This window comes from Propithecus coquereli, unplaced genomic scaffold (assembly GCF_000956105.1).
Source record: "Propithecus coquereli isolate 6110/MARCELLA unplaced genomic scaffold, Pcoq_1.0 Scaffold470, whole genome shotgun sequence".
Classification (NCBI taxonomy): Eukaryota; Metazoa; Chordata; class Mammalia; order Primates; family Indriidae; genus Propithecus; species Propithecus coquereli.
The window spans coordinates 1,196,865-1,223,347 of NW_012150508.1; the positions used below are offsets into that span (position 1 = coordinate 1,196,865).

At 37.0% G+C, this 26,483-nt stretch overlaps 1 protein-coding gene across 1 annotated transcript in view; it reads right to left on the reverse strand.

The window, feature by feature from the left end:
- Window positions 1-26,483, reverse strand: part of TTC17 (tetratricopeptide repeat domain 17) — a 138,144-nt gene that overhangs the window by 59,157 nt on the left and 52,504 nt on the right. Inside the window, exon 13 of the mRNA XM_012655320.1 lies at window positions 22,635-22,821. Coding sequence (XP_012510774.1) covers window positions 22,635-22,821 — 187 coding nt within the window. The remainder of the gene's footprint in view (window positions 1-22,634; window positions 22,822-26,483) is intronic.

Genomic DNA, 26,483 nt, shown 5'->3' on the forward strand with positions numbered 1-26,483 from the left:
TTCCTAACAGCCTGACTGAGAACAATGGCAGCAGCTAGAAGGCAGGCAGCACAGATTAGTAATGAGCACGAAGACAGCTATGCTATGTATTATTTTTTGAAAGAAGATCCACTTGCTCTACATAAGATATAGATGGCAAGGATGAAGTTTATTATGGTATGTTATTTAATATGTGAGATTCTTCAGGCTTTATTCAAATATCATGAAATATCATAGCTGCATGTCCAAACCATACAGTTGGCTTAATTGCCTTAACTAAACAATGATTTATTTAATGGAAAACCATCCTAATTCCACATAAGGCTCCCATTTTCACTAATGGCTGATATAAGAAACAGCAATATACTGATTTCTTCCTAAAATGGTTACCAAGATATTATTTATGTTGCTCAAGTCTCTTATATAAAGACTCCCATGGATGTCTCTCAGCACAATGACCTAGTAAAAAGTCTCTCTCCTGAGAACTCATTATATTTGTTTCCTTTATTATCCAATGAAGGCTACACAACCCTCTACGTTCCCCTCTATGCTTGGATAACAAGGAAACTCAGAGTGAAATTAGCCTGAGTCTCTTAATAGAATGCTTTCTTTACTGCTTACCTTTTCCTGTTTATTTCGAATGGCTGCATCTTACACTGTGTGTTCCATGAAAGTCATCTCTAGTCTTTTATGGAAGTAGAACAGGGTACAAAAACAAAATAACAAAATGCCTCCTTTTGTAACATGTACCCACTGGACAACCTGAGATCTCTGGGTTGATTGCTCACAAAATGCCAGTCTGTTACTCCGGCGCAGTAATCTTCAATTGGTGATTCTGGCTTGTTCAAGGATTTAGTACATGGTATTACAGTTGTGCCACATAACAAAGTTTTGGTCAACGATAACATGCATATACAACAGTGGTCCCATAAATTATAACAGCATATTTTTTTAGTGTACCTTTTTTATGTTTAGATACACAAATACCCTTGTGTTATAATTGCCTATAGCTGTGGTCCCCAACCCCCAGTCTGCAGACCAGTACTGGTCTGTGGCCTATTAGGGACCAGGCTGCAGAGCTTCATTGCCCTCCCTGCCCCTGCAATCCCATCTGTGGGAAAACTGTCTTCCATGAAAGTTAGGAAAGGGGGGTGCAGTGCACAGCCAGAGGTGAGCAGCAGGTGAGCAAGCAAAGCTTCATCTGTATTTACAGCTGCTCCCTATTGCTCATATCACTCCCTGAGCAAGAGCTCCTCCTCCCCCCGCCCCACCTGCCCACCGTCCATGGAAAAATTGTCTTCCATAGAACCAGTACCTGGTGCCAAAAAGGTCGGGGACTGCTGGCCTATAGTATTCAGTATAATAACACGCTATATAGGATTTTAGCCTGGGAGCAATAGGCTATATCATGTAGCCTAAGTGTGTAGTAGGCTATACCATCTAGGTTTATGTAAGTATACTCTATGATGTTCGTACAATGATGAAATCACCTAATGACTCCATTTCTTAGAATATATCCACATTGTTAAGTGATATATGAATGTAATAAGGCCAATGTTAGGACTCTCATATTCATACTGACCTATAGCCACAGTGAGCAATCCATCTTAGAAATGCACAGCATTAGTCTCTTAAGAGGCGTGGGATGAGAAAGGCGGCTTATTACCAGAGCTAAAAAGAATCTAAGCTTTGAGCCATACTCACAGAAGGTCAGCAGCATCACCCTCAGCTCTGGTGGCATCTCTACCTCCCATCACACTTTCTATCATATCACACTTTCTATTCTATTCTATTCTGCTGTCAGGCAGGGGGTCCTACTGGAAAACTCTAAGTGTTATTCTTTCTTGAAAAAGCTATAGGGTTCATCCATTTGTTAACAAGTGACTACCAAATGTACTGCTGTCTTTTTAAGTAAGTTCCTTTTAGGTTTTCTAAACCTAAAAGGTTTCTACTGCTGGTTTCTACTGCTTTCTATTATTATTGTTATTATTTTTTAATTAAGTTCTGAAACAGCCCTAGGGAAAAAAGGCTAATTTGGGAGTTACATACATCGTAGTCACTAGGGAGCTGTATTGTTTTGGAATAGAAACTGTTTCTATAAATGCAATAAAATATCCCCTAACATTACTGTTTCATTTCTGTTCATTCTGAGTTCACCAAGGAACCTCATGATGTTCATTTAGTGTGTGGGTACCTTGATGTCACTATGAGAAAGGAGGCTGCCAGGCACCAGAGAGGAGTGTAGCCCCCATTGTAAATGAACAAACTGGCCATTGAGTTTAAGTCTTAAATCTCTTTTGAATTGGGGAATGGGAATTAGTGTCCTTAAAAACCAATTTCTGGTAGAACTGATGAAACTAATTTTCTTTTTCTTTTTTTTTGAGATGGGGTCTCACTCTGTCACTCAAGTTGGAGCACAGTGATATGAACAGAGCTCACTGTAACCTTGAACTCCTATGCTCAAGTGATCTTCCTGCCTCAGCCTCTCAAAAAGCTGGGACCATAGGTGCGTACCACCACACCTGGCTAATTAAAAAAACATTTTTTAGAGATGGGGTCTGGCTATGTTGCCCAGGTTGGTCTCAAACTCCAAGCCTCAAGTGATCCTCCTGCCTCAGCCTCCTGAGTAGCTGGGATTACAGTCACAAGCCTGTACTGATGAAACTAATTTTCTAAAGCTGCGAAGGTGAAAGTCACAATTTCCACTTTGAAGTCTAGCTTGCTTCTCTTAGATATAATTTTTATACACAATACCTTTAGAAGGAAAGACAAATGTCTGTAATAGCTAAGTATGTTGATCTAACCTATATAGGAAGGCAAATGCCACATTGCATTAACAAATATTTACATAAAAAATACAAAGTTACATAGGGCACAGTACGGAAAAAGCTTATAGTCTGATGGGAGACATGATATACAGGCAATTAATAGTGGATGAAATGTGCCTTGACAAAAAGCAGGAACAAGACAGTAGATGGGGCACCAAAATACTTAGAAACCTCTGCGAAAGCTTTGCTCTAGAGGTGACATTTGAGCTGGATCTTGGATATTTGCAGGAGCTGTCGACATAAAGCAGAGTATTTAGGGGCCATTCCTACCCTGTACAAAAAACATGGAGGCTCAAAACAGCATGGCATGAGAGGGGATTGGTGAAAGGTTTGTATTTGCTGATATGTAGATAACTAGTAGTTGGTATAGTTGGAGAGGGAATGGAGCCAAATTGCCTCATATCCCACACTAAGAGATCTGGATTCTTCCAACAGGTAATAGAGGGACACTGAAAATTTTAAACCAGCCAACTTACCTGATCAGATCTGCATTTTAGAAATAAATCTTTGGACAAATGCCAATAGTGGTTACTTCTGCTTTTTAAACTCTGTATCAATTACATGTATGATCTCTCTCACCTCTTTCTCTCTCTCTCTCTCTCTCTCTCCTTCCCCCCACCCCACACACACATAGACACATCATTTAAAGTAAAAGATTAGATTTAGGGAACCAAATTTAGAGGCTACTGCAATAGTGCAGGAAGAAATGAAGAAAGCCTGAATTCAGTCAGTGGCAGAGGGAATAGACAAAGAGATGATAGATTCAACAGGTTTTAGAGATTGATTAGATATAGTAGTGCCTGGGTGAGTTGTGATGCCATTAACAGAGATCAGTAATACAGGAATTAGAAGGATTTCAGGAAATAGGGCAAATATGAAAAGTTCAGTTTTGGATATGTTAAATTTAAAGTGCCTGTGTCATATCCAGATCAAGACTACACTAAACAAAGTGGAAATAAGATCTGGAGTTGTAGAGAGTGCCTTAGATGAAGATATGGATTTGGAGTCACTGATGAAGTCAAAGGTATCTGAATCCCCAAGAGATAACCCAGAGAGGGATGAGAAAAGAAGACCACAGTTACGATCCTGAGTAACCTAACGAATATAGGACAGAATAAAGAATAAGTTAAAGAAACTTTACAAGATGGCCTGAGGACAGGAGAAAGCCAAGAGCAAGTGATATTCTAGAAGCCAAGAGGAAAGGAGAGAGTTTCAAGAAGTGGGGAGCTGTGCATTACATGCATCGTTCCAAATGCAGTAAAGTGGTTAAGTAGGATAAATACTAAAAAGAAGTCATTAAATTCAGTCAATTCTAAATTGACTGATAATCTTAGCAAGAAATGTTCAGTACAGCATAGCTCAAAATGTGGTCATAAAATGGAATCTTAGGAGAGGGCCTAGTAGGTACACCCATTATTCCAACTCTTCCCATTTTATTGGGTTAGTGTAAATACAATTTATTTTCCTTTTTTCAATGACTTACTCAACAGAGTAGCGATATTGAGAAGAAAGACTGGTACATAACAAACCAAATTTTTTTCTAGCAAAAGACACTGAAGTAGAGTAAAAAGAAAGTGTGAAGAGCACTTTCACATTATAGCTTATCTTCTGCCTTACCACTTATCACCTAAGGGTCACCCTCATGACTCCACAACACAATGAGTGACTGGATTTTTTTTGGTTTTTCTGATACAGGGTCTCGCTCTGTTACCCAGGAGAGAGTGCAGTGGCATCATCATAGCTTGCTGCAACCTCAAACTCCTGGGCTCAAGCAGTCCTCCTCCCTCAGCCTCCCAAAGTGCTAGGATTTCATGCATGAGCTACTGTGCCTGGCCAATGAGTGACTGTTAAAAGAAGGAAACAAACTCCTGAAAGCTGAGAAAGCCTAAGCTTAAAGCTTGAGAGTTGATTTTTCCCCAGAAGCACAGCTCAGGTCAAATCAACTTACTTTCAAGTCTAAGGGCATCTGAGTCCCTCCCTGAATGTTCAACAGAGAGTACAGGGTCCTCCTCTGTTCCTCTCTCAGAGGGTTCATCTTCAGCAGCATCCAGTGACTGTGAGTTGTCAAAATATTTCTGTTTATCATGGCTGTTGTCCAGGATTTTTTCATGACAATTACCTCAATGACAAGAGACACAGATATAGCACATTAGAAACATCTCTCTGTGTAGTCCCATAGCGCAAGGTCCCTATTTATCAAGAACAAAAAGGTGACAATGCTAGTTTTTCTCCATCAGAACACACAAAAATCAGTGAGCTGCAGCACCCAAAGCCAGATCATTACTGTGATTCAAGATTTTGCACTGAAGTTCAAGTTTCAGCTAGTAGGCTGTCATAAGAATCAAGGATTCGGAGGGTAAAAAAAACTGTAATGGCAAAGATCAGGCCTCAAAACCTTGTTCCATTCATAATGGTTGTAAAATATTTCATTATCATCAAAAAGTTTTCCTTCTATTTGCCTTTCAAAGGTGAGAAATGACAGATTAGTACCTGAGTAAGTCTGAGGTGGATAAATTATAGTATAGAAAAATACTATTCTCACATTATAGTTTAACGAGATATATCAAAAGGTGAGGGATTATAAAAAATTAAAAGCCAAAGAATTCAAAGGGGGGTAGATGGCAGAAGTCCACATTTAAGACTGTAATGTAACAAAGGTGCCTCTTTTTCTTTTGGAAAACAAGTTCTGGTCATGTGGATAAAGATTTATCTAAGCATAAAATGTCAAATCTTGAATTTAATCCTAGCCCATTCTTTGGTAATTTTTGACATGTATAGTGAGACTGACCTCTTACAATTTTGCCAATTTGTCAAAGGGTTTTGATCCTAGTAGGGATTGTGTGTTAATATGGACCAAAAAACCCACTATTCAGCTCCACCTGATGGTCATTTTCTGGTTAGGGGAATATGTTACTAGATTGTTGTGTCTAATGCAGCAGTAGTCTGGCTATGACATCTGTCTCTCCTTTGGCGGCCAATGGTTAATTCTAGCTGATCTGGCTAGCTGAACAGGTGTCCTCATCCTCCCTTATGTTCCATGGATATTGTCACTGAAGATACATATTCAGTGGAAGGACATAACTTTCCTATCAGAGGACAATTTTTTGGTTAAGAATGTGTAAGTAACTGCTCTCCTTTATCTGACATTCAAACATGCTCTAAAAGTTTAGAGAACATTGTCTCAGATGTATATACCCAATCCAGCTCTCTCTGCATCAATGGAAGTACAAGAAGTCTTTTTCTGGATTTGATGGCTACCTTTTAGATTCCGTAAGTTAAGAAAGTACTTCTCAGGCCATTTCCCTTATTGTGCCAAGAAAATGTAATGGAATCAAAACTTCTTCCAACTTAATGAATCACATGCTGAGGGAGTCACTTTCCATTTTCAAATTATACACCATCATACATCTGAGGCTACCACATATAACAAGGCTAGGTCAGAAATTGAAGAGTTTGTTTCAGCAGAGCTTTAGCTCTCAAGAAACTTATATGCAACTTGAGGAGAAAGTAAATACAAGACAACAAACAATACTGAGGTAGCATGCTGTGCCAAATAAGTACTTCAGAGAATAAGCTTTGAGAAGGAAGAACTTGAATTTTGAAGAATAGGCGGACTTACAAAAGGGGAAACTACAGAGAATGGAGTCAATATTTGTTGAGTGCTTTTTATTCTATTTTTTTCCTCCATTTAACCCTCATAAAAACTTTGTAAGTGTTACTAATCTTCATCTGACAGATGAGGAAACTAATTCTCAGTGAAAGTAAGTAACTTGCCTAAAGTCAAACAGTAAGTGGTAGATCTGGGATCTGATTCAGGTCTATCTTATCACAAAGTTTCTGGGCTTTCCACTGGTCATTGTCACCTCGTTAGCAGAAAACATAGAGAAGGCAGCATTCTAGGCAAGGAACAATAATGTGTTGGGCAAAGCCACAGGAACAGGAATTCTCACTTATGTTTGGGAGGCAATGAGAAGTACATTTTGATAGCAACAGAGGGTATGGGGTATGCATGTGTTTGTGTGTGCTCATGGAGGGCAAATGGGAAAGAAGCCATGAGCAATGGTGGTCACTTTCTTTTTTCAGATTCTCCTACGAGAAGACAGAGGGTATTGATTTGCCTCCCCTTCTGCTTTCACCATCTGGTATGTGCAATGAAGGACAGGGAAACAAAGTATAAGAGCATTAAAATAAAACAGTAATGACAACGAACAACTCCGCACACCCAACTGACTATATTTTACTACGAAGAACATCACACTTCTCAGAGAAAATTCTTAATTGAGATTTAAATAAGACTATTAAAAGCAGAGAGGAAATAACGATGACAATGATGTTGATTAAAGCATTTTTCACCTTGACATAGGTTGTGTAAAACTTAATGTCACAAAAGCAAAGGACAAACTTTTACCATTGGGACCCAGTGAAATTCTGTGTTTTCCAAAGTTGATTTCCTCCCCCAACATTTGTATCACTTCTGTTTCTCTCCCATCCTCTTCACACTGTAAAAATTTAATTGGTTTCACCTTTTAAAATTTCTGCAACACACACAAAAATTACCTTGTAGGTAATTTATAAGATATGATGTGCACAAGACCTAAAGCTAAAATTTGTCTTCTTGCATGACCTCAACTTCAGACACAATGTGAAAGCCTTGTGCATCCTAAGAATGTCTTGCCCTCCAACTCAGGAAACTGGGGCCAACATCTCTCAGAGGGAGAGGACCAAAGAGGATCAAGGAGAATTGGGGGAATAAAAGAAAGAATCAGAGGTTTATTTTAGGGTATTTCTTGGAAGCAGGCATCAAAAGGATCAAATAAAAACTATATGCTTTAAGATTAGAACTGTTAATATTAACTGCCTTACGCTAATAGTCAAATTGCCTAATTTTTAAATAACTTTTTCCAGTTGTCTAAGGGGGAAGTGAAGTACTTCAGAAAGAACTAAAGTTTCTACTCTTTGGACTACAATATGGGTCTGTTCCAGTTCAAAGGGGAACTAAAAATGTTGCCTACATGGAAAAATGTTACTTGTTTTCCTGGCAGAGATGGGGATGATGTTCTCATTAAGGAAACACAGGGAAAAGTTGGAGAAGAAAAAATGGAAAGACAACTGGAAAGTAGCAAGTCATCTTCTCTGCACATGACTATTATTTTTTGCTGACACAAAAATGAGGAGATGCTATGGCTTAGACTAACCTTGAAAGGTATGATTTTTTTTTTTTAAAGGAACTAAATCATTTAAATGAAATGCTTTAGATAACAAGGTCCCAGGTGAAAATGGAAACACTTCTCTGAGTTTAATGCTCTGTATTTGCTTGCAAAGCATTTAGCATCTAATTCAAATCCTGGCAGTTTGTCTCTTAGAAGTAGAGACTGCAAGGCAATACTAGCTAAGTAAGTATACAACTCCAAGGAGGGTATTTCTGATTCTGGAACTACTTTGAGATCTTAGAGCTATTAACATTCTTTTCTGTGTTTGGAGTATCTCCTGCATAAACTGGGTTATTAATATTAACCTATTCTACAAGAGTGTTCCAGAAAACAACTAAATATTTAATCTACCTTGTCAAAGTATAAATCTCTTGACAGAAAAAGGCACAATTTATCCTGTGGGTAAACAGGTTTTCAAAGTAAACTAATTCTCAGGATCTCCTATCTTCTCATATTAACTGTTTAAACAGTTCTTGGAAGTATACTTTTCACTTTCTATCTGGAGTTGGGTAACTATTAATATTTACTTGTTAAAAAGAATTCTTATCTTCTAAATTTCATACACTGGTAAAGAGATTCCTGGTGGAATCCTATAGGATTAGTTATAATAAAGAAATACCACAAATAAATTGACTGAGGGGCATCAAAACTTTGTAAGAGCCAGGTAACTAAAGATAGCATCAATGGTAAGATCATATGGTTCTTTTAGTATTACAGCATAGTAGTTATGGGCACAGATTGGGGCCAGACTATGTGAGTTCAAATCCTGTTTCTACTACTTTCTAATTCTGTAAAGCAGCACAAGTTATTTTTACCTCTTTGTGTATCAGTTTCTTCATCTGCAAATTGAGGTTTTTTTTTTTTTTAAATTAAGAGACGGGGGTCTTGCTATATTGCCCAGGCTGGACTTGAACTCCTGGGCTCAAGCAATCCTCCCACCTCAGCCTCCTGAGTGGCAGGGACTATAGGCATATGCTGCCAGGCCTGGGTACAAGTTGAGTTTAATAATTGTATTCACTTCATCAGGCTGCTGACAATTAAATGTAAAGAGCTGGACCACTGCCTAGCACATGGTAAAATGCTACTATTATTAGCGTTGTCTCCCTAAAAAGTTACAATGGAATAAAAGTTATCCCAATGTAATCTCTTTTTAATAAGGCCTCCTAGTTATAGCTATAATATCATAATCTCTAATCTTTAGTGTGATCAACTAGCTATTAGAAGTTATTAGAGTATCTGCCTAATTCCAACTTTCTGTGTGTATATGTGTATGTGTAGAGGGGATGCTGAAGGCAGGACAGAGTTCATTTCTACCTGTCTTTTAGAAGAAAACAATTAATTCAGATTAAACTGCTCAGCAGACCTAACTCCTAAAACATTTAGTACATTTAGAAATAAGCCTCACAGTCTGCTCTGTGCTCTCTAAAGGACTTTTAAGAGATTACGTGAATTCCCTACCTTATAATATGAAAACAGACTATAGATACTATGTTAAGTTAAATCAATACTCACCTTCTTTGCTGCTTAATGACTCCCTCTAGGTTGTTAATCTTGCCTCAGTCCTTTCTCCAACACACTTTTTGTTTTCATATAACAAATAAGAGTGATACTCCTATGTTACCTATCCTATAATGAATTTCTAAGATATAAATAACAACTAAACTGATTTGTAATAGAAGCTAGAATTTGAAGGCAAAGTAACAGATGTTAGAAAAGTGGTCCTTGTGAACAGAATATTCTAAATGTTTTCCTCATATCCCTGTTCCAATGGGTTTATATTATACTCTACTGTCTCCTTTCTTCTGCCTTTTAGAAAAGTTACCTTATAGGAAGCATTCTGGTACATTCAATTAAATATAAGGCACTTAAGTGGACAATACAGATAACATAGTCCTCTTAACAGATATGAGTGACCTTTTTGCCATATTTTTCTCCTTATCGTTATCCAACTACACTCAAAATTATGCAGCTATAAAACCAGTATTTTTTTTTTTTTTTGGAAACAGGTAACTTAGAAACACGCCATGAATGTTTCATTTTATTATAATTTAAGCTACCTCATAACATTACTTAATGATATTTATTTCTTTAGTAAAATATAATCTGTGTTTTAGAAAAGGTAGTTAACATAAATTATAAAATGAACAAAAATGTATCTTTCAGTTACTCACCATTGTTATACAAAATTACTTTAAAATATTATCAGGAAACTTTTACTATGGGTGTTGTGTGGGACTTTGGTACCACACAGAGTAATAGGTATACTAGAGAAAGAAAGAAATCTTACTGGGAATGGATACCTTTATGATTTCCACCTTCAGAGACTGTAAAAGTCCAGTAGACTTTTTACCAAGAGGAACATTCCATAGTGTAAATTCAAATCCTGCCTTAGCTACAGCCTTACCATACAAACCTGGGTGAGTCAATTTATTTCTCTGTGTCTAGGTCATTTGAAATGGAAAGATAAACTACTGTTTTACTGTGAGAGGATTCTTGGGAAACACCATTAATGAAACCATAAGCATACACAACTTCTTAAATTGGGTGAAACCTAGGTTGCTGATGACTGCACGTAAGAGAAAAATGAAGATAGCTCATCTCCTTTGCCTTGTAGTTGTCCTCTACTTGGGGAAGAAAAAAGAAATTATTTCAATAGAAATAATGGCTCTTTGACCTGTTCTCATTTAGCAATTACTGCTGAATGAAATTCTTTGCAGGAGGTTTTAAAGTAATCTTTACGTACTGACTGATCTTAAAACTGCAATGCCAGATAGAAAAACAGACTACATTCAAGACTTGAAATCCGCAATCTCAGGCTCATACTGGCATTCGCTCCTGGTGAGGTGAATGAGTCAGAAGAGAGTTTTTAAAAAAAAAGAAAGAAAAGTGTGTGACCCCAAATAACCATGTACATGTGCGTGCACGGTTGTATGTGTGTTTCCCTTTTACTACATACTCTGGAGTTGAATTCTATCCTGGGGAACATTCTGTTCACACACCGTCAGGAAATCTGCTTTGCCCAGGAATTCTGAGCTGAAGTGGTTTCTGCAGACCTATATGCTTCATGCCTCCTTTGAGATCAGAAAAAGGAGAGGTGGCTGTAAATCTGGCCCCTTGGTCTTGCCATGTGGCCTTCTCTTAGATGACTAAAGCACAGGAAGCAAAGTCAGTGCCAGTTGAGACACAGATGTCATGACATACAGGCTATGTTAGAAACTACTTCAATGATGAATTCAAGCTCTTGGCAGCTTAACTTCCTTTAGAAAGGTGAAAGATCAGATTACATCTAAAAACAAGGGAATTTAAACATTCATTAGAGAGTCTTCCATATAGATATTATATAGTAAAAGAAAATTAACTGCCATATCTCTTACTATTATTATTATTTTAATTTAAGTCTCTGGCTTACTTTAGCCTAGGGAAATTTTCTTCCAGCAAGAATACTGGAGAAACAAACCCAAAAGACTTCCTCAAACTTACCAATTTACCCATAGGTATTAGATTCCAGTAAGGGTCAAAAGGGACATTTGTTTGGAACTTTCATTAAAAACAGTGGGGACTGGAGGTGGTAGAATACAGGCTACCTATCAGATGTGTTAACTTCTAGTGAGCAAGCAAGTCAATACTATTCCTTTTCTCTTCTCTCTCTTATGGTAGAAGCTCCTTGAAAGATCTATATCTACATATGTCTTGAAGGGGGTTCCTATAAAGCACTCTGGGTAAACAGTGGGTGGAGACAAGTTAATTACTCTTCATTACTTAAGTATTCTGAATAGTTCAGACTTGAAATATTTGCTACTTTGCCAGTGAAGTACATTCTATGTGATATACACCAGGGGGAGGGTGTGGAGTAATGGTAGGCCAGGGGATGAGAATGAAAAAGGGATTGGTTCCTGTTGTCAGGGAGCTAGGAGAGCCTTGTAAGAGAGTTGTGTCATGTACACAGATAACTATAAAGGCAAATGACAGGAGCCAAAGGACAGGCACAGCTAAAATGATTGGTTACAACATTATTTACAATTAGGGGATCAGGTAAGGCATATGGCAGAAGTGGGCCTTGGAAGATGGGTAAGACTGGTACTTTGGGATTGGCAGAGGATGGAAGGATGGGAGGTTATGGGGCAGAGCTGCAGTAAACAACACGTGCAAACATGAGGAACCAGGAAAGTAGGATGTAGGTAGTAAAGAAAATGGCTAATAAAATCACAAAGGCTTTTTTTACTCCTCAGATTAACTGAATTATAAGAACAGCATCTTCAAACAAGAAACCAAGATCCTAGTTATTCCATAATTGATCAGAACTTGAATCTAGCAAGGTACCGTAGGTCCTAGATAGAAGGACGAAGAGCAAGCACTAGGCAATGTCCTTTTCATTGGCATGGCTAGTAAGTATGATATCTAAACCAAGATTTAAAAACCCCACGGAAGTCCCTCTGCCAATGAACATTTTGAGCAGAGCCTTGTGTATTTAAGTAACTAAGTTCTCTAATTCCCTGATTCCAGATCCCACTTCAGGGGTGTGGGATTAAGAGAGGCACTTTGATGTGAGCCTATGTACCTACATCTAAGCCAATGTACAAAATCAAATAAAAAGTATAGAAAAATAAATGATGGTATCATACTGTTTCCTCTTGCTTTATGTCACCAAATGAAAGTCACCTGGAGGCACTAACCTCAGTGGCCACTTTGCACGTAATAACATGGTTTCCAGGATCTTACTCATTCTCTCCAAATTTTTAACATTTTATGGTTTTTGGTAGTGTACTGTGAGAGGAGTGGTAAATTGCTTATCTTTTTTAGTTTATATTAGGTTTTTTTCTAGCTGTATTTCACATCATCAAGGGCAATTGGGCTATATTATTACGGGTGTAGCAGGAATCGGAAGACTTGCTCTACACCAGGTACCCCATCAACTGCCACTAATCTCTAGCTCTTTTTCCTGAAATTCATTATGCTTATTATTTTCTATAATCAGCACATTGGATATTTGTGATCTGACTAGGGTATGAAGCAATGTCTGACCGCTAAAGAGATTTAAACTGCTTTGAGGATGGCAAATTTTGAATGACAAATTTAGGTTTGTTCTTATAAAAGGCAAATACACGAGAAGACAAATCCAAAGCTGTGGTCTTTTCAACAGCTATGAAATGTGATTTAAATTTCTCCTGCATCTTTGAGATTATAATTAAATAAACTTTGGTGCTTAAGGAAAAGTAACAGATTACTAAGATTTTCCTGATCAAAGAGCACACACAGTAGCTTGGTATGAAATAAATTCAACCACTAGTAATAGCTACCAACAATGAAAGAAAAAGGGGGGAGAAAAACCCAAAGCAGCATACACAGGTACACATATATATGGTAGGTATCCTTAGTCATATGCATTTTAAAATCTCACTAATGCTCTTTTCTAGTGATTATCAGGCTCACTGTTTTATTTCCACCAGGCAATGGTACTGAGTAGAAATCATCCAATGATTAAATCTGTAAAGGGGTTTAAATACTTGGTGCTGTTTTAAAAAAATATTCCCAAACTGGGAATTCATTTCAGCTCCTCATAGCACACATAAAGAATTCTCTGAGGCACAAATCACTTAAAAAATTTTTTTTAAAGAGCCCATTCTACCAATGTAGAATGGATTGTGGTGTATGTGTGTATTTTTCCAATTAGAATAATCTTTTTTTCTTTTTTAAGAGACAGGGTCTCACTGTGTTGCCCAGGTTGGAATGCAGTGGGTATTCCCAGGCACAATCACAGTGCAATATAGCCTTGAACTCCTGGGCTCAAGCAATCTTCCTGTTTCAGCCTCCCAAGTAGCTGGGACTACAGGCACGCACCACTGTGCCCAGCTAGAATAATCTTTTTGAAAGGGGAAGAGTCATGTAAATGCTCGCTGTATGAGATGGCAAAGCTTAACATTATATAAACTGAAATATCTCTAAAACATCTAGAATGATGAATGTAAACTGAAGATTTAAAAAGAAAGACAACATCCAATGCCTAACGTACTACATACAAATATATATAACTAGAAGTCACTCCCCCTTTAGTTCCTATCAGGGGATTAAAATACAACTGCAGCAACAAACCATATTAAAAATATCCTGTTCAATGACTAATGGGAACTAGATAAAACACACCCCCATCTCGCTCATCCTACATATCTTTTTGATGGCATGTATGATCACTTTGTCCTTTGCGATGTGAATTCAGAAAATCACAGTTTAAGCTTCTGATGCAGAATGGAGCCTATACACAAAGAAAAATGTCTAAATATAACTTTCCAACCCTACAAGTAGATAAGTGATCACAAAATATGATTAACAATGCCTTCTGGTGGGTGTCTCCACACTACATACAGAGCAGAAAGAAAGCAGAACTGTAATCTAACTTAATTTAGTATTTCAAAAATATAACTGACCTCCTTTTGGAGATTCAATACAGTAACCCTAACACTGGCAAAGACCATTTGCATGTTAAGCTCTGTAATTCAGGGACATTATAAAACTTATTTTTAAATTAATGAACATGAGTATTCCATAACTGAATGACAAGCTGTAGTGCTAGCCCATCCTGGCTACCTTCAAGAAGTGCTACTGGGCTGGGTATGGTGGCTTATGCCTATAATCCTAGCACTCTAGGAGGCTGAGGTGGGAGGATTGCTTGAGCTCAGGAGTTTGATACCAACCTGAGCAAGAGCGAGACCCCATCTCTACAAAAAATAGAAAAATTAGCCAGGCGTGGTGGCATGTGCCTATTCCTAGCTACTCGGGAGTCTGAGGCAGAAGGATCTCTTGAGCCGAGGAGTTTGAGGCTGCAATGAGCTATAATGATGCCACTGTACTCTAGCCAAAGCAACAGAGTGAGGCTCCATCTCAAAAAAAAAAAAGTGCTACTGAAATGTCTAAAGTGACAGCTTAGTTACTGCTGTTGGTCTCACCCCTCTTGGAACATCAGAGCCCAGAGCCAAATCTACAGTGATTCAGCTCCAACAGTCCTAGTGAAACAGGATGAAATCATTACTTGCTTTGTGTATACTATATGACAGGGCTTAGCATACCCTCTTGATAAATGCCCTATTTCTTCAATTACGCACCAAAATTTTCTACTATTTTATTTCAAACGCGCAATTACTTTTTCATGTTTCTAACAAGTAAGCTTTTTAAAAAAGCTTTCCTTATTTGTGTCCTATTATTATTATATGTTTTCTAAAGAATGATTCTTGGTATTTTTTCTTACTTGCTTTAAAGTTATTTTAGTCACTCAGTGACAGGATGAAATATCACTTATATTTTAGAAACTATGCTAACAACTCTAAAAGTAATTCATTTATATATAGAGAACTCACTTTAATACTTCCATTATCCTAAAATTTATTCATATTGTTTTAGTGTAGCTATCTCCCCATTTTACAGAAAATGCTTTTGATAAAATGAAATCACCAATGATTTTCTAAACTGTTAAACCCAGAGCTTCCCACACTTTATCCATTACTACCAAGATGATAATTATTACTATCATGATTTTTACATAGGTACCAGTATCATTATTTACATGTTTTTCTTTAAATGAATTCAGTTTATTCTTATGCTAATTAATGTTAAAAGGGAAAATCAGTACCACTTTTCATAAATCACAGGTTTTACAAGTCACTTATATATATTTTCAAATGCCCATTAAAATAAACCATAAATATTAAAGTACCACCTACAAGTTTGCATACCTCTAAGTGATATCTGTGCCACACTTGGGAACCAATACAAGACATACCACTAATTGATCTCTTCTTCCTTCTCAAAACCCCCTCCATTCTTGTAACCTTCAGGACCCAGCTCCCCCTTGGCTCTCCCAATACCTCTTTACTCACAATTTCACTGGCTCTGTTGCTTAAATTAAGTGTGGTCTAAGATTCCACTCTTGGCATTTTCTTCACATGATGCACATTCTTACTGAGAGAACCAGAGTTATCTCCAAATGAACATGTCTATCACTGAACTCATTATTCCCAGCACAACATTAACGCATAGATGATTCATCCTCCATATTCCCTTTCTTGATTAACGACACCAGACACGTTATCCAGTTACCAAAGCTAGAAATTTCTCCAGTTGACATTCTGAGACAATTATTTTCAGCCTTTCTTCTCTTATCAAATCTCCAATACTCTCTGCATCTCTTCATTCTCATCTGAAAATTCACCTCTTATTTTGCTAAGAAGGAATTAAAAGTCCTACCATCAAATCTTTTAACATACCTACAACTTTACCTATATGTTGGTCCCTGCTCCTATCTAAGGACAATCCCTGCGTTTGTGCCTTAGATCTCATCCCCTCCTGTCTACTCAAGAACTCTGCTTTTATAACTAGCTCTTTCCTGTATCTTCAATTTCTCCCTCTCTGTTGGATCATTCCTATGCAAACATGCTACAATATTTTCTATTTTTAGAACAAAACCAAATCTCTTTAATCCCACAGGCCCCTCCAACTATATCCCATTTTTCCTGCCCCTCACTATAGCAAAACTCCTTAAAAGAGCTGCTTGACATCTCCAGTTCCTCATCTTCTTCAAAACCCTTTTCACATAAGTTTTACAAGATTACCAACAACCTCCGTGTTACTAAATCCAGTGGTTCATTCTCTGCCCCCAACAAACTCAATCTCTCAGGATACATCCTCCTGGTGCAACAATAATGGTAAGTTTGATCACTCCTTAAAACACTTTCTTCACTTTACTGTTATCTTCCTGACCTCTGAATGTTGGCTAGAATACCCTAGGTACTAATTGTTGACCCATTTTCCTTTTTACACTAATTAGTGAGGTAATTTCATCCAAGCTCATTATTTAAAACTATTCATATGCCCGTGACTCACAAATTACTTTCGCTAGCCTGAGCCTCTTCCCTGGCCATCATAACACTCATATATCCAACCACCTACTTAACATCTCCACTTGAACATTTAATATGCAACTCAAACTTTACGTATCTAAAATCAAACTTGTTTTTCTCCCAAAACCTGCTCCTTCCTCAGATTTGACTGTCTCATTAAATAGCACCACTGGTTACCTGGTTGCTCAGGTCCCAAACTTAGGAGTCCCCCTGACCTCTTTCATTTCCCACATATCTTTCTAGTAGTGTCTTGTTGGTTCTATCTTTAAAATATAACCCAAATATATCACTTCTCACTTTCCCTCCTTTCAGCCAACTGGTCCAGGCCAGTATCATCTCTCCCATATTTTTGCAATAGTATCCTCACTGGTCTTGCTTCGGCCCTTACCCTACTACAGTCTATTCTCAGCAAAACAACCAGAGGAATCCTGTTAAAATGTATACCAGAACATTTTACTCTTGTGTTAAAAACCTTCAAATGATACATCTTTCTCTTAGAATAAAAGCTCAAATTATTAGGATGATCTGCAAGGTAATAAAGATGTGGCTTTATACTCCCCTCATCCTCCATTCATCGCCTACATCTGTACTGCAGCCACACAGCCTTCTTGCTATTCCTTGTATGAACTTTTGCAATGATATTCTCTGTGCCTGAAATGCTCTCACGCTGTATGTCTGCATGGCTCAGAACCCTTAACCTTCAAGTCTTTACTCAAATGTCACTTTCACAATGGGGCTTCCCTTGATGACACCAATCCCCACTGTGCTATTTTTCTCCATAACTCTTCATCTTCTCGCATATTAAATAATTTATTATGTTTATCATCTACTTACTCCTTTCCTCTAATAAAATGTAGTTCCATAAGAGGCAGATTTTTTTTTTGTTTCGTTTCCAGTTCCTAGAATAATGCCTGACACATAAAGGTAAGTATTAGTTAAACGAATGATTGAGTGAATAAACCACACCCAAGTTCCTTGGGTGAAAATAAAGTAAATCTTCTGTTGCTTTAGAAGATTATATCTACTACTAAATTTCATTTTTCTTAGGTATTATTTGGCCAGGTTAATAATCTATAATAACTGGATAGAAAGTTGTGAAAAGAAGTTAGGAAAGGGCTAATAAGCTCATTCATCAAAAGAAAAAAACGTTTTTGGTATATAGGACAAAAAATTCACATTAAAAACCAAGCAATATTTATATATATTAAATGTCTTTCAGAGGCTGATGTGTAAAACCACTAGTCATCAAAATCTGATACATACTATCCTAAGTTCTTATAAGAGCCAAAGGTAACCATTTTGTTCACGAAAGCTAAATGCTGGAAATTCTAAAAGAAAAATATTGCCTACTGATCTAATACTACCAGTATGGCCACCAGATTTTCTGTGTAAAATTTAAGGCTACGTGGCAATTTAATGATGAAAGACTCAGAAAAGATCAAGGAGACATGTTAAACTGAAGAGACCATTTTAGGTGTGTTCTTAGGGTTCATTATGGCTGCCCCCCATAATCTAGTTTAGATTCACATTTTATGTAGGGATGACATATGAGGGATGACATAAAAATGCTGATTATATACAAATTCCATAAAATGTCCCAAGAGTCTACAAACATGAATTCTTTCAGCCATGGCAGTGGGACAGTTTATGACCTGAATTAACAGAATTATCCATGGGAACACACTGCCCTGGAAGGCAGAGGACTCAGACTCAAGTTTTGGCCCTACCAGTGAATGACTCTGTGACTTGAATAAATCATAACCTTTGCTTCTAGATTCATAAATTCATAAAATATTTTCCTATTCTCTTCTCTATCACATAGATGTATGCCGAGGAATTATTTGTTAACCAAATAATGACAGCCCTTTTAAGTAAAGAATATAAAAATCTAGGCCGGTGCGGCGACTTAGGCCTGTAATTCCAACACTTTGGGAGGCTGAGGCAGGAGGATCACTCAAGGTCAGAAATTTGAGACCAGCCTGGGTAACATAGTGAGACTCCATCTCTACAAAAGAATAATTAATTAAAAATGTAAAAAATAAAAAAAAAATCCCCTCTGCTGGGGTGGGGAACCTGCTGCCCTAAGGCCACCTGTGGTCTTCTAGGTCCTTAGTGCAGCCTCTTGACTGAATTCAAATTTTACAGAACAAATCCTTTTATTGAAAGGGGCGCAGCAGAGAAAGATGAAGGTTTTCTTGCCTCCTTTGGTACTTAAAAAAGAACAATCTTGAAATCAGAAGGCCACAGGTTCCCTACCCCTAAAAGTTTTACTTCTTTTTACAAAAATAAATGGAGATGACCTAACAGCATATTAACAACACTGTAAGGGCCAGGCCCAGTGGTGCGTACTTTCAGTCTCATCTACTTGGGAGGCTGAGGCCTTTTAGCCCAGGAGTTGGAGGCTGTAGTGCACTAGGAATAGCAACTGCACTCTTGCAACATAGACTTCGTCACTTAGAAACAGTGCTATAAAAACTGAGTCTATAAGAATATCTTTAAGAAAAAAAAAAAAAGGAAGCAGGCATCTTCACTAATTCTTATAAAGAATGTGATAATGCAAAGGTCCTTAATTGCAGGTAGCATATGCTGGATAGTCCACCAGAAGGCAGCAACATGCAGGCTTTCTTTTTCTTCAAAATCTGAACTCTGTAAAATTGCTTTAAGTTGTAAATTATAAATCTACAGAAATTTAGGTTGAAGGATGCAGACTAAAATCACAGGCAATGAAATAAGGTATAAAAGGAGATATACGTAAATTGATGCTATAAATACAGAGACATTGTGATGAGAATACAAGATAATCCAGCTGCACATTGGAACAGATATTAAAGCTCATATACTTAATTTGAAAATTCTTCTGTTTTTTTCCCTAGAGGAAGAAGCTATGAAATACATATTATAGAGAAACTTGTATAATATTCCAAAAATGCCTGGACATTAAACTCTGAGTTCAGGATCTGGGACAATATTTTTAAGTGGGCATGTATCTTAGTGAATTAAGAAAACACCACAGCTCAGAAATCCTGGGTTTAATGCTTAAGTATATTTGGTAAACACAATGCTGTCGTTTGTGGCAAACTTGTAAGCATTTCATGTATATGAAATCTAATAAATACAACCTACCATTGGTCTTATGTTTACTAATATAAGAAAAATAATACTGCATGAAGACTATTAAAAATAAAGTGAAATCATACATATCAGAGACACAATAATGGGACAGTCTAGATTACTTCAGTAGTAGAAAATATATTTGCTAGATGTAACTTTTTTATTTGCAAAGTAAAGTGCAAGGATCAAAATATTTAAAAAATATTTTGGAGTAATAATTGCTTGGAAAACCCATTAGTAAAAACTTCTAGTGACCTTATCAAGTTTGAGCAAAGACCTGCTAATTTAATTAGTAAACTAGCTAATTACAATGTAAAAGGGATTAAATGTTGTTTACTTATTTATTTGTTTCAGAGACGGAGTACTGGGCTGTGCTCCAGGGTGGAGTACAAACAGTGTGATCATAGCTCACTGAAACCTCAAATGCCTGGGCTCAAGTGATCCTACCATCTAAGCCTCCCAAGTAGCTGGGACTTCAGGCACCTGCCACCATACCCACCTGAAAAAAATTTTAAAAATTTTTTGTTGAGATGAAGTTACCTAGGGGTAACTATGTTACCCAGGCTGGTCTCAAACTCCTGGTCTCTAATGATCCTCCCACCTTGGCCTCCCAAAGTGCTGGGATTACAGGCATAAACCACCATTCCCAGCCTATTTTTTTTATTGATGAGCTCTTTTGGAAAGAATTTAAATATTCTCTCTTTCTAAGTCAAATTATTTTCTTTTATTGTTATTATATTGGATCCAGTAATATTCTCGGGATAATCTGGACTATCAGATACTACAACTCTGAGCAAGATTTGTTCTAGGTTATTAGTTTCCTGGACTATTTGAAGTTATGCTCTGGGGGAAAAGTTCAAGACAACTGAATTCCCTGTCTTAACATGAATCACATAAACTAAGAATAAATTTCAAGAAACTAAAATATTAAACAAAAACATGTGAAACTAATGCTAAGGAAAAGACTTTTTAGAAAAGAGTTACTTTAGAAAAGGGTTTTTACACACACACACACACACACACACACACACACACACACACACACACACCCTCTTCTTACCAATAATATGAAATTCTGAGACAGGTGGGGGAGATGATGGTAAGTAAAGAAAATAAGAGAGTCTATTAATATAAAAAGCTCATTGAGAAAGTGAAATCTTGTTTATAAGGCCATTCTTACTTAATCTACAACATTTAAAAGACCACAGCATATTTTCTAGGATTAAGTACGAACATAAAGATCTGTAATTTGCACCTTTGAAGTTCTGAGTTCTTTGCAGTCACGGTATTCATTATGAATTTCTAATGGCTTACTTTAACCCAACATCTACTACATGATAAGGCTCTCCAATCCTCCCAACAAGCGTATGATATAGGTTTTATTGTCTTTCATTGTATAGATGAGGACACAAATTACTTTACTGGGATCAGCAAGTTACGGCTGAACTGGAGCTCAAACATGAATCTATATGATCCTAGAGCTAGTCACTCCACTCTACTGCCTTGCTAAAATACTGTCTTAGGCCTTCAACATTCATATAAGAACTCTTATCAGATTATGTTCAACACTGATCCACAACTGAGATAATGCTGAGAGATTCTTTGTTTCTTCAGTAAATAATTGGGCTCTGATATTTAAAGATGCAAGCACTACTTAACTGTCTGTCATTCTATTACAATCCTAAGGTAGTTTGGTATAGTGAATCAGGAAAACAAGTTTCTGGTCCCAAATCCACTAGTAATTATTAATGTCTTTTAGACAAGTCACATAAATAAGTGCATGTCAGATATTTATTGTTTTTATTATCTAAAGTACAGGAGCTGGACTGATAGCCCTCTGCTTAAATATTACAATCTACTTTGAATATTAAGAAAGCATACACTGTGTGCTCTACAATGGCTAGGTACTACTAAGAATCCACACATTATATCAACTGCACCTATCATAATTCAAGGCAGGGGGTTCAGCTCATGATTTTCTTTTCTTATAGTGAAGGTTAAATAAGTAAATAGCCAAATATCATGGGATTCATGGAAAGAATTCTAACTGATGAATTTGCAGGAGTTTTAGATAGTGGCTTACTCAGGTGAATACGCTTTACGCATATGCACATGCACATGCACCCATGGCTGTGTGGAAGAGTGGAAGAAGGGAAAGAGATACCACTTAATGTCAGATGACAATTTTAAATGCAATAAAGGTCTGACTCACTGTACTTTAGTGACTGAGTATGTAGAACTGCTTCAACTCTCATTACACCCTCTGACTTCACAGACAGGAAAAAAATATCCTTTGCCATGAATATTCGTCATTATAAAATGCCAGAGATTTTGGGAGGAAGAAAAAAAATCTCACATCCTACCAATCCCAGTTGAATATACTACATATTAATATTTTAATCAGCCTTTCTTAACCATGGTTCTGGGAAAGAATTAGCCCTTAATATTCTAAGGCATCTGTAAGAAGATGGAATGAATTAACTTCTTTCCTATATATCTGGAATTACACTATCTAAAATCCTCGGGTAAAATTAAGAAAATCATTTTCTGTGTTCTGTTGATCAGAACAGGAACTCTGGCTGAGCTCATTATTTTGCCAGCATTTAACAGTTGCTTACCACTGCAAACGGAAGAGGTGATGTTGTACAGAAAAGGATAAAACTGCATACAGCGGATTAACTTCAGGCTGTTTTCACACTCTGGGCATTTGGTAGTTAATTTCAAAGCCTGTCTAAAGGCTTCAAGTGCCCCACTGATATTCTTCAGAGCAAGGTAAGCATTTCCAAGGCTCAAAAAGGTCAGAGGCTGAAAAGAAAAAAAAAATCAGCAAAATGTTAATGAATTAATATTTTCTGATAGTTACAAAACCTTTACAGCAGAGGTCTCCAACCACTTTGACACCAGGGACCGGTTTCGTGGAAGACAGTCTTTGCATAGGCGGGGGAGGGTCGCCGCCTTGGCTTCAGATCATCAAAAGGCGTTGGATTCCCATGGGGAGCGCGCAACCTGGATCCCACACATGTGCAGTTTGCAGTGGGGTTCTCACTCCTGTGAGGGTCTGATGTCACTGCTAATCTCATGGAGGGCGGGGCTTGGGTGGTGATGCCAGCGATGGGGAGCGGCTGTGGGTACAGGTGGGGCTTCCCTTGTTCGCTTGCGGCTCTGCGGCGTTTCCTGGCGGGAGGTGGGTCCCCAGTCGGGGGGGTGGGGTTTACAGTATGTAAAACCACAGCTTTACAGTATGTCTTTTGGCTTTTCTTAGGTAACCTCACAAAGGTTATTAGTTACTGTCCATTTCATTCACACCAGCCATTTCTAAATTGTATAACATATGTAAATGTTTTACCTTTTTACTAAGATAAATATATAAAGTGTATAATGTACATTAGTCTTAAGTGTACAGCTCAGTGAATTTTTATATATGTATATATCCCTGTAACTACCACTCAGCTCAAGATATTAAACATTTAGAACGTTTCCAGTACAGGAGGAGGTTCCTTGGGCAATCCAACCCCAACTCCAGAAGTAACCACTGTTATGATACTGTGACTTCTATTACCATAAATTAGCTTTGCCTATTCTTGAACTTCATATAAATGGAATCAAACAGCATGTTCTCTTACATGTACATATAATATGTATCCTTCTGTAGCTTCTTTCATTCAATCTAATATTTGCCCATGTTTTTGTGTATATAAGGTCATTTTTTTTAATTGATGTGCAATATTGTATCATATGAATATACCAGAACTTGTTCATGCATTCTCCTACTGATTGGTATTTGGGCTGTTTCCACTTTCTGGCTACTATGAATAAAGCTATCATGAATACTCCTATAAACATCTTTTGATAGACATATTGCACTCATTTTACTTGGGTATATACTTAGTAGTGGGTTGTAAGGTAGACACGTAGTTTTAGTAGCTATAACCAAATAGTTTTCCAAAAGGAATGCATAAATTTACACTCTTACCAGCAAGTATGAGAATTCACTGACTTTGTGTTGTCAGTCTTTTAAATTTTAGCTATTTTAGTGGGTTGAGTGGCATTTCACTGTGGTTTTAATTTGCATTTCCCTGGTGGGTAATAACGTTGAGTATTTTTGTGTGTGCCTATTGGCCATTTGAATATCCTCATTTCTGAAGTACCTGTTCTTTTTCTCCATTAAAAGAAATTAGGATATCTTTCTTATTGATTTGAAGGAGTTCTCTCTATATAGTTCTTTGTTGCAAATGTTTATTAAAAAATCTTCTTCCAGTCTGTGGTTTGCCTTTTTACTCTCTTAGTGGTGTCTTTTGACAAACAGAAATTCTGAATTTTAATGAAGTTCAGTTTATCATTTTTTCTTTTATAGTTAGTACTTTTTGAAATCTTTGTCTACTGCAAGGTCATGAAGACTTTCTCTTATGCTTTCATCAAGAAGCTTTATTATTTTATCTCTCACATTTTGGTAAATGATCCACTTCAAATTAATGCTGTGTACAGCATGAGGCAGGAATCAAAGTTCTTATCTTTTCTCATGGGATATCCAATTACTCCAGCACTACTTATTGAAAAACCAAAAAGTTCCCCCATTGAACTACAGGTACATCTGTCATAAATCAGTGACCATATATGTGATGGTCTATTTCTAAAGTCTCTACTGTGTTCCACTGATATGGTTGAGTATCTTTCTACCAATACCATAATGAATTAATTATGGTGAGTCTTGAAATCTAGTAATATAAGCTTCGCAACTCTCGTCCTCCCCCCAACCCCACCAAATTTGGCTATTCTAGGTCCAATTCCTATGCAGATTTTTAGAACCAACTTATCAGTAAAAACACATATATACCTAATTGCTAGGTGTCTGATTGGGATTGAATTGGATGTATAAATCAATTTGCAGAGAATTTACACATTGACAGTATTGGATCTCTTAATTTGTGAACATGATATATATCTTAATTTCAGGTTAAGAATTCCTTATCTGAAATGCTTGGGACCAGAAATGTTTTGAATTTCAATTTCTTTTTTTGATTTTGCAATATGTGCATTATATACTAACTGGCTGAACATCCCAAATCCGAAATCCAAAATCTGAAGTGCCCCAATACTCATTTTCTTTGAGCATCATGTTGGTGCTCAGAAATTTTGAGATTTTGGAGCATTCTGAATTTCAAATTTGGGATGCTTAATCTGTATTTATGTCTTCTTTGTCTTAACAATGTTTTGTCATCATTGTGAGATTGCTACCTCTTAGCAATCTTACACTGCTTATATAACTTCCTTTAGATGTATTCCTAGACATTTGATGTCTCCTTGATGCTACTGTAAATAGTAGATTTTGTATACTATTTTCCAATTGTATGTTGAAACTGTTTCTATACGCAGCCCAAAGTATTCAGTTTAGGCCATTTTAACTGAAATATACCTATGTTTAATATTTTTTGTATTTGCTTGTGTGCAAACCATTTGTTTTCAACTTATTTTATCATTAAAAAAATACTTTAAAAGATTTAAGAATGTCTTATTCTCAAATTTCACAATATATCCCTATAAAAAGCAACATTTATGAATTATCCAACTACTTGCTTTTGATTCAAGCTGTCAGTTCAGCAGAAATGTCTCACAGTAACCAAGCCATGGAGTACAAAATACTCCACTTTAAGGAGGTCTAATTTAAGCAGCTCTCAGATTACATTTAAAGTGTTATTTTGTGGTTCACATCTAGATACAAAATTAAATTCCATATATAGATTTCAAAAGTGTATTTAAATTTTGCATAAGGAAACAAAGTGTTGCAATTATCCCTATGAACAGAATGATGATTGTACAAATATTTTTCATTGAGACAAACTGGTTAGCATTTTGGAAAAAAAGATGAATTTTAATCAATTCATCCAGAAAATAAGTGCTGAATGTTATGTTCCAGGCACTGTTTTAGACACTGGGAATACAGCAGAAAATAAGAAAGATAATTTCTACCTTCATGAATCTTACAGTCTAGTGTGGGGTGTGAGTAAAATGTAATGCAGAAAAATGTAGAAGGAAGAGATATAAGTAGTACTAGAATGGGGTGTGTGTGTGTGTGTCATTTTAAATAGAGTAGAACAAGAAGGACTTACTGAGAAGTTAGTAATTATGACTTTAAGGAAGTTAAAGAGAAAGCTATGAGGAATCTTGGTGGAGTGAAGTACTCCAGACAGAGAAAACAGAAAGTGCAAAGGCCCTGAGGTGCCTAGCATGTTCAAAAAATTGCAAGGAAGGCCAGGCGTGGTGGCTCATGCCTGTAATCCTAGCACTCTGGGAGGCCAAGGCTGGAGGATCGCTCAAGGTCAGGAGTTTGAGACCAGCCTGAGTAAGAGTGAGATCCCGTCTCTACTAAAAAAAAAAAAAAGAAATTATCTGGACAACTAATATATACAGAAAAACTTAGCCGGACATGGTGGCGCATGCCTGTAGTCCCAGCTACTTGGGAGGCTGAG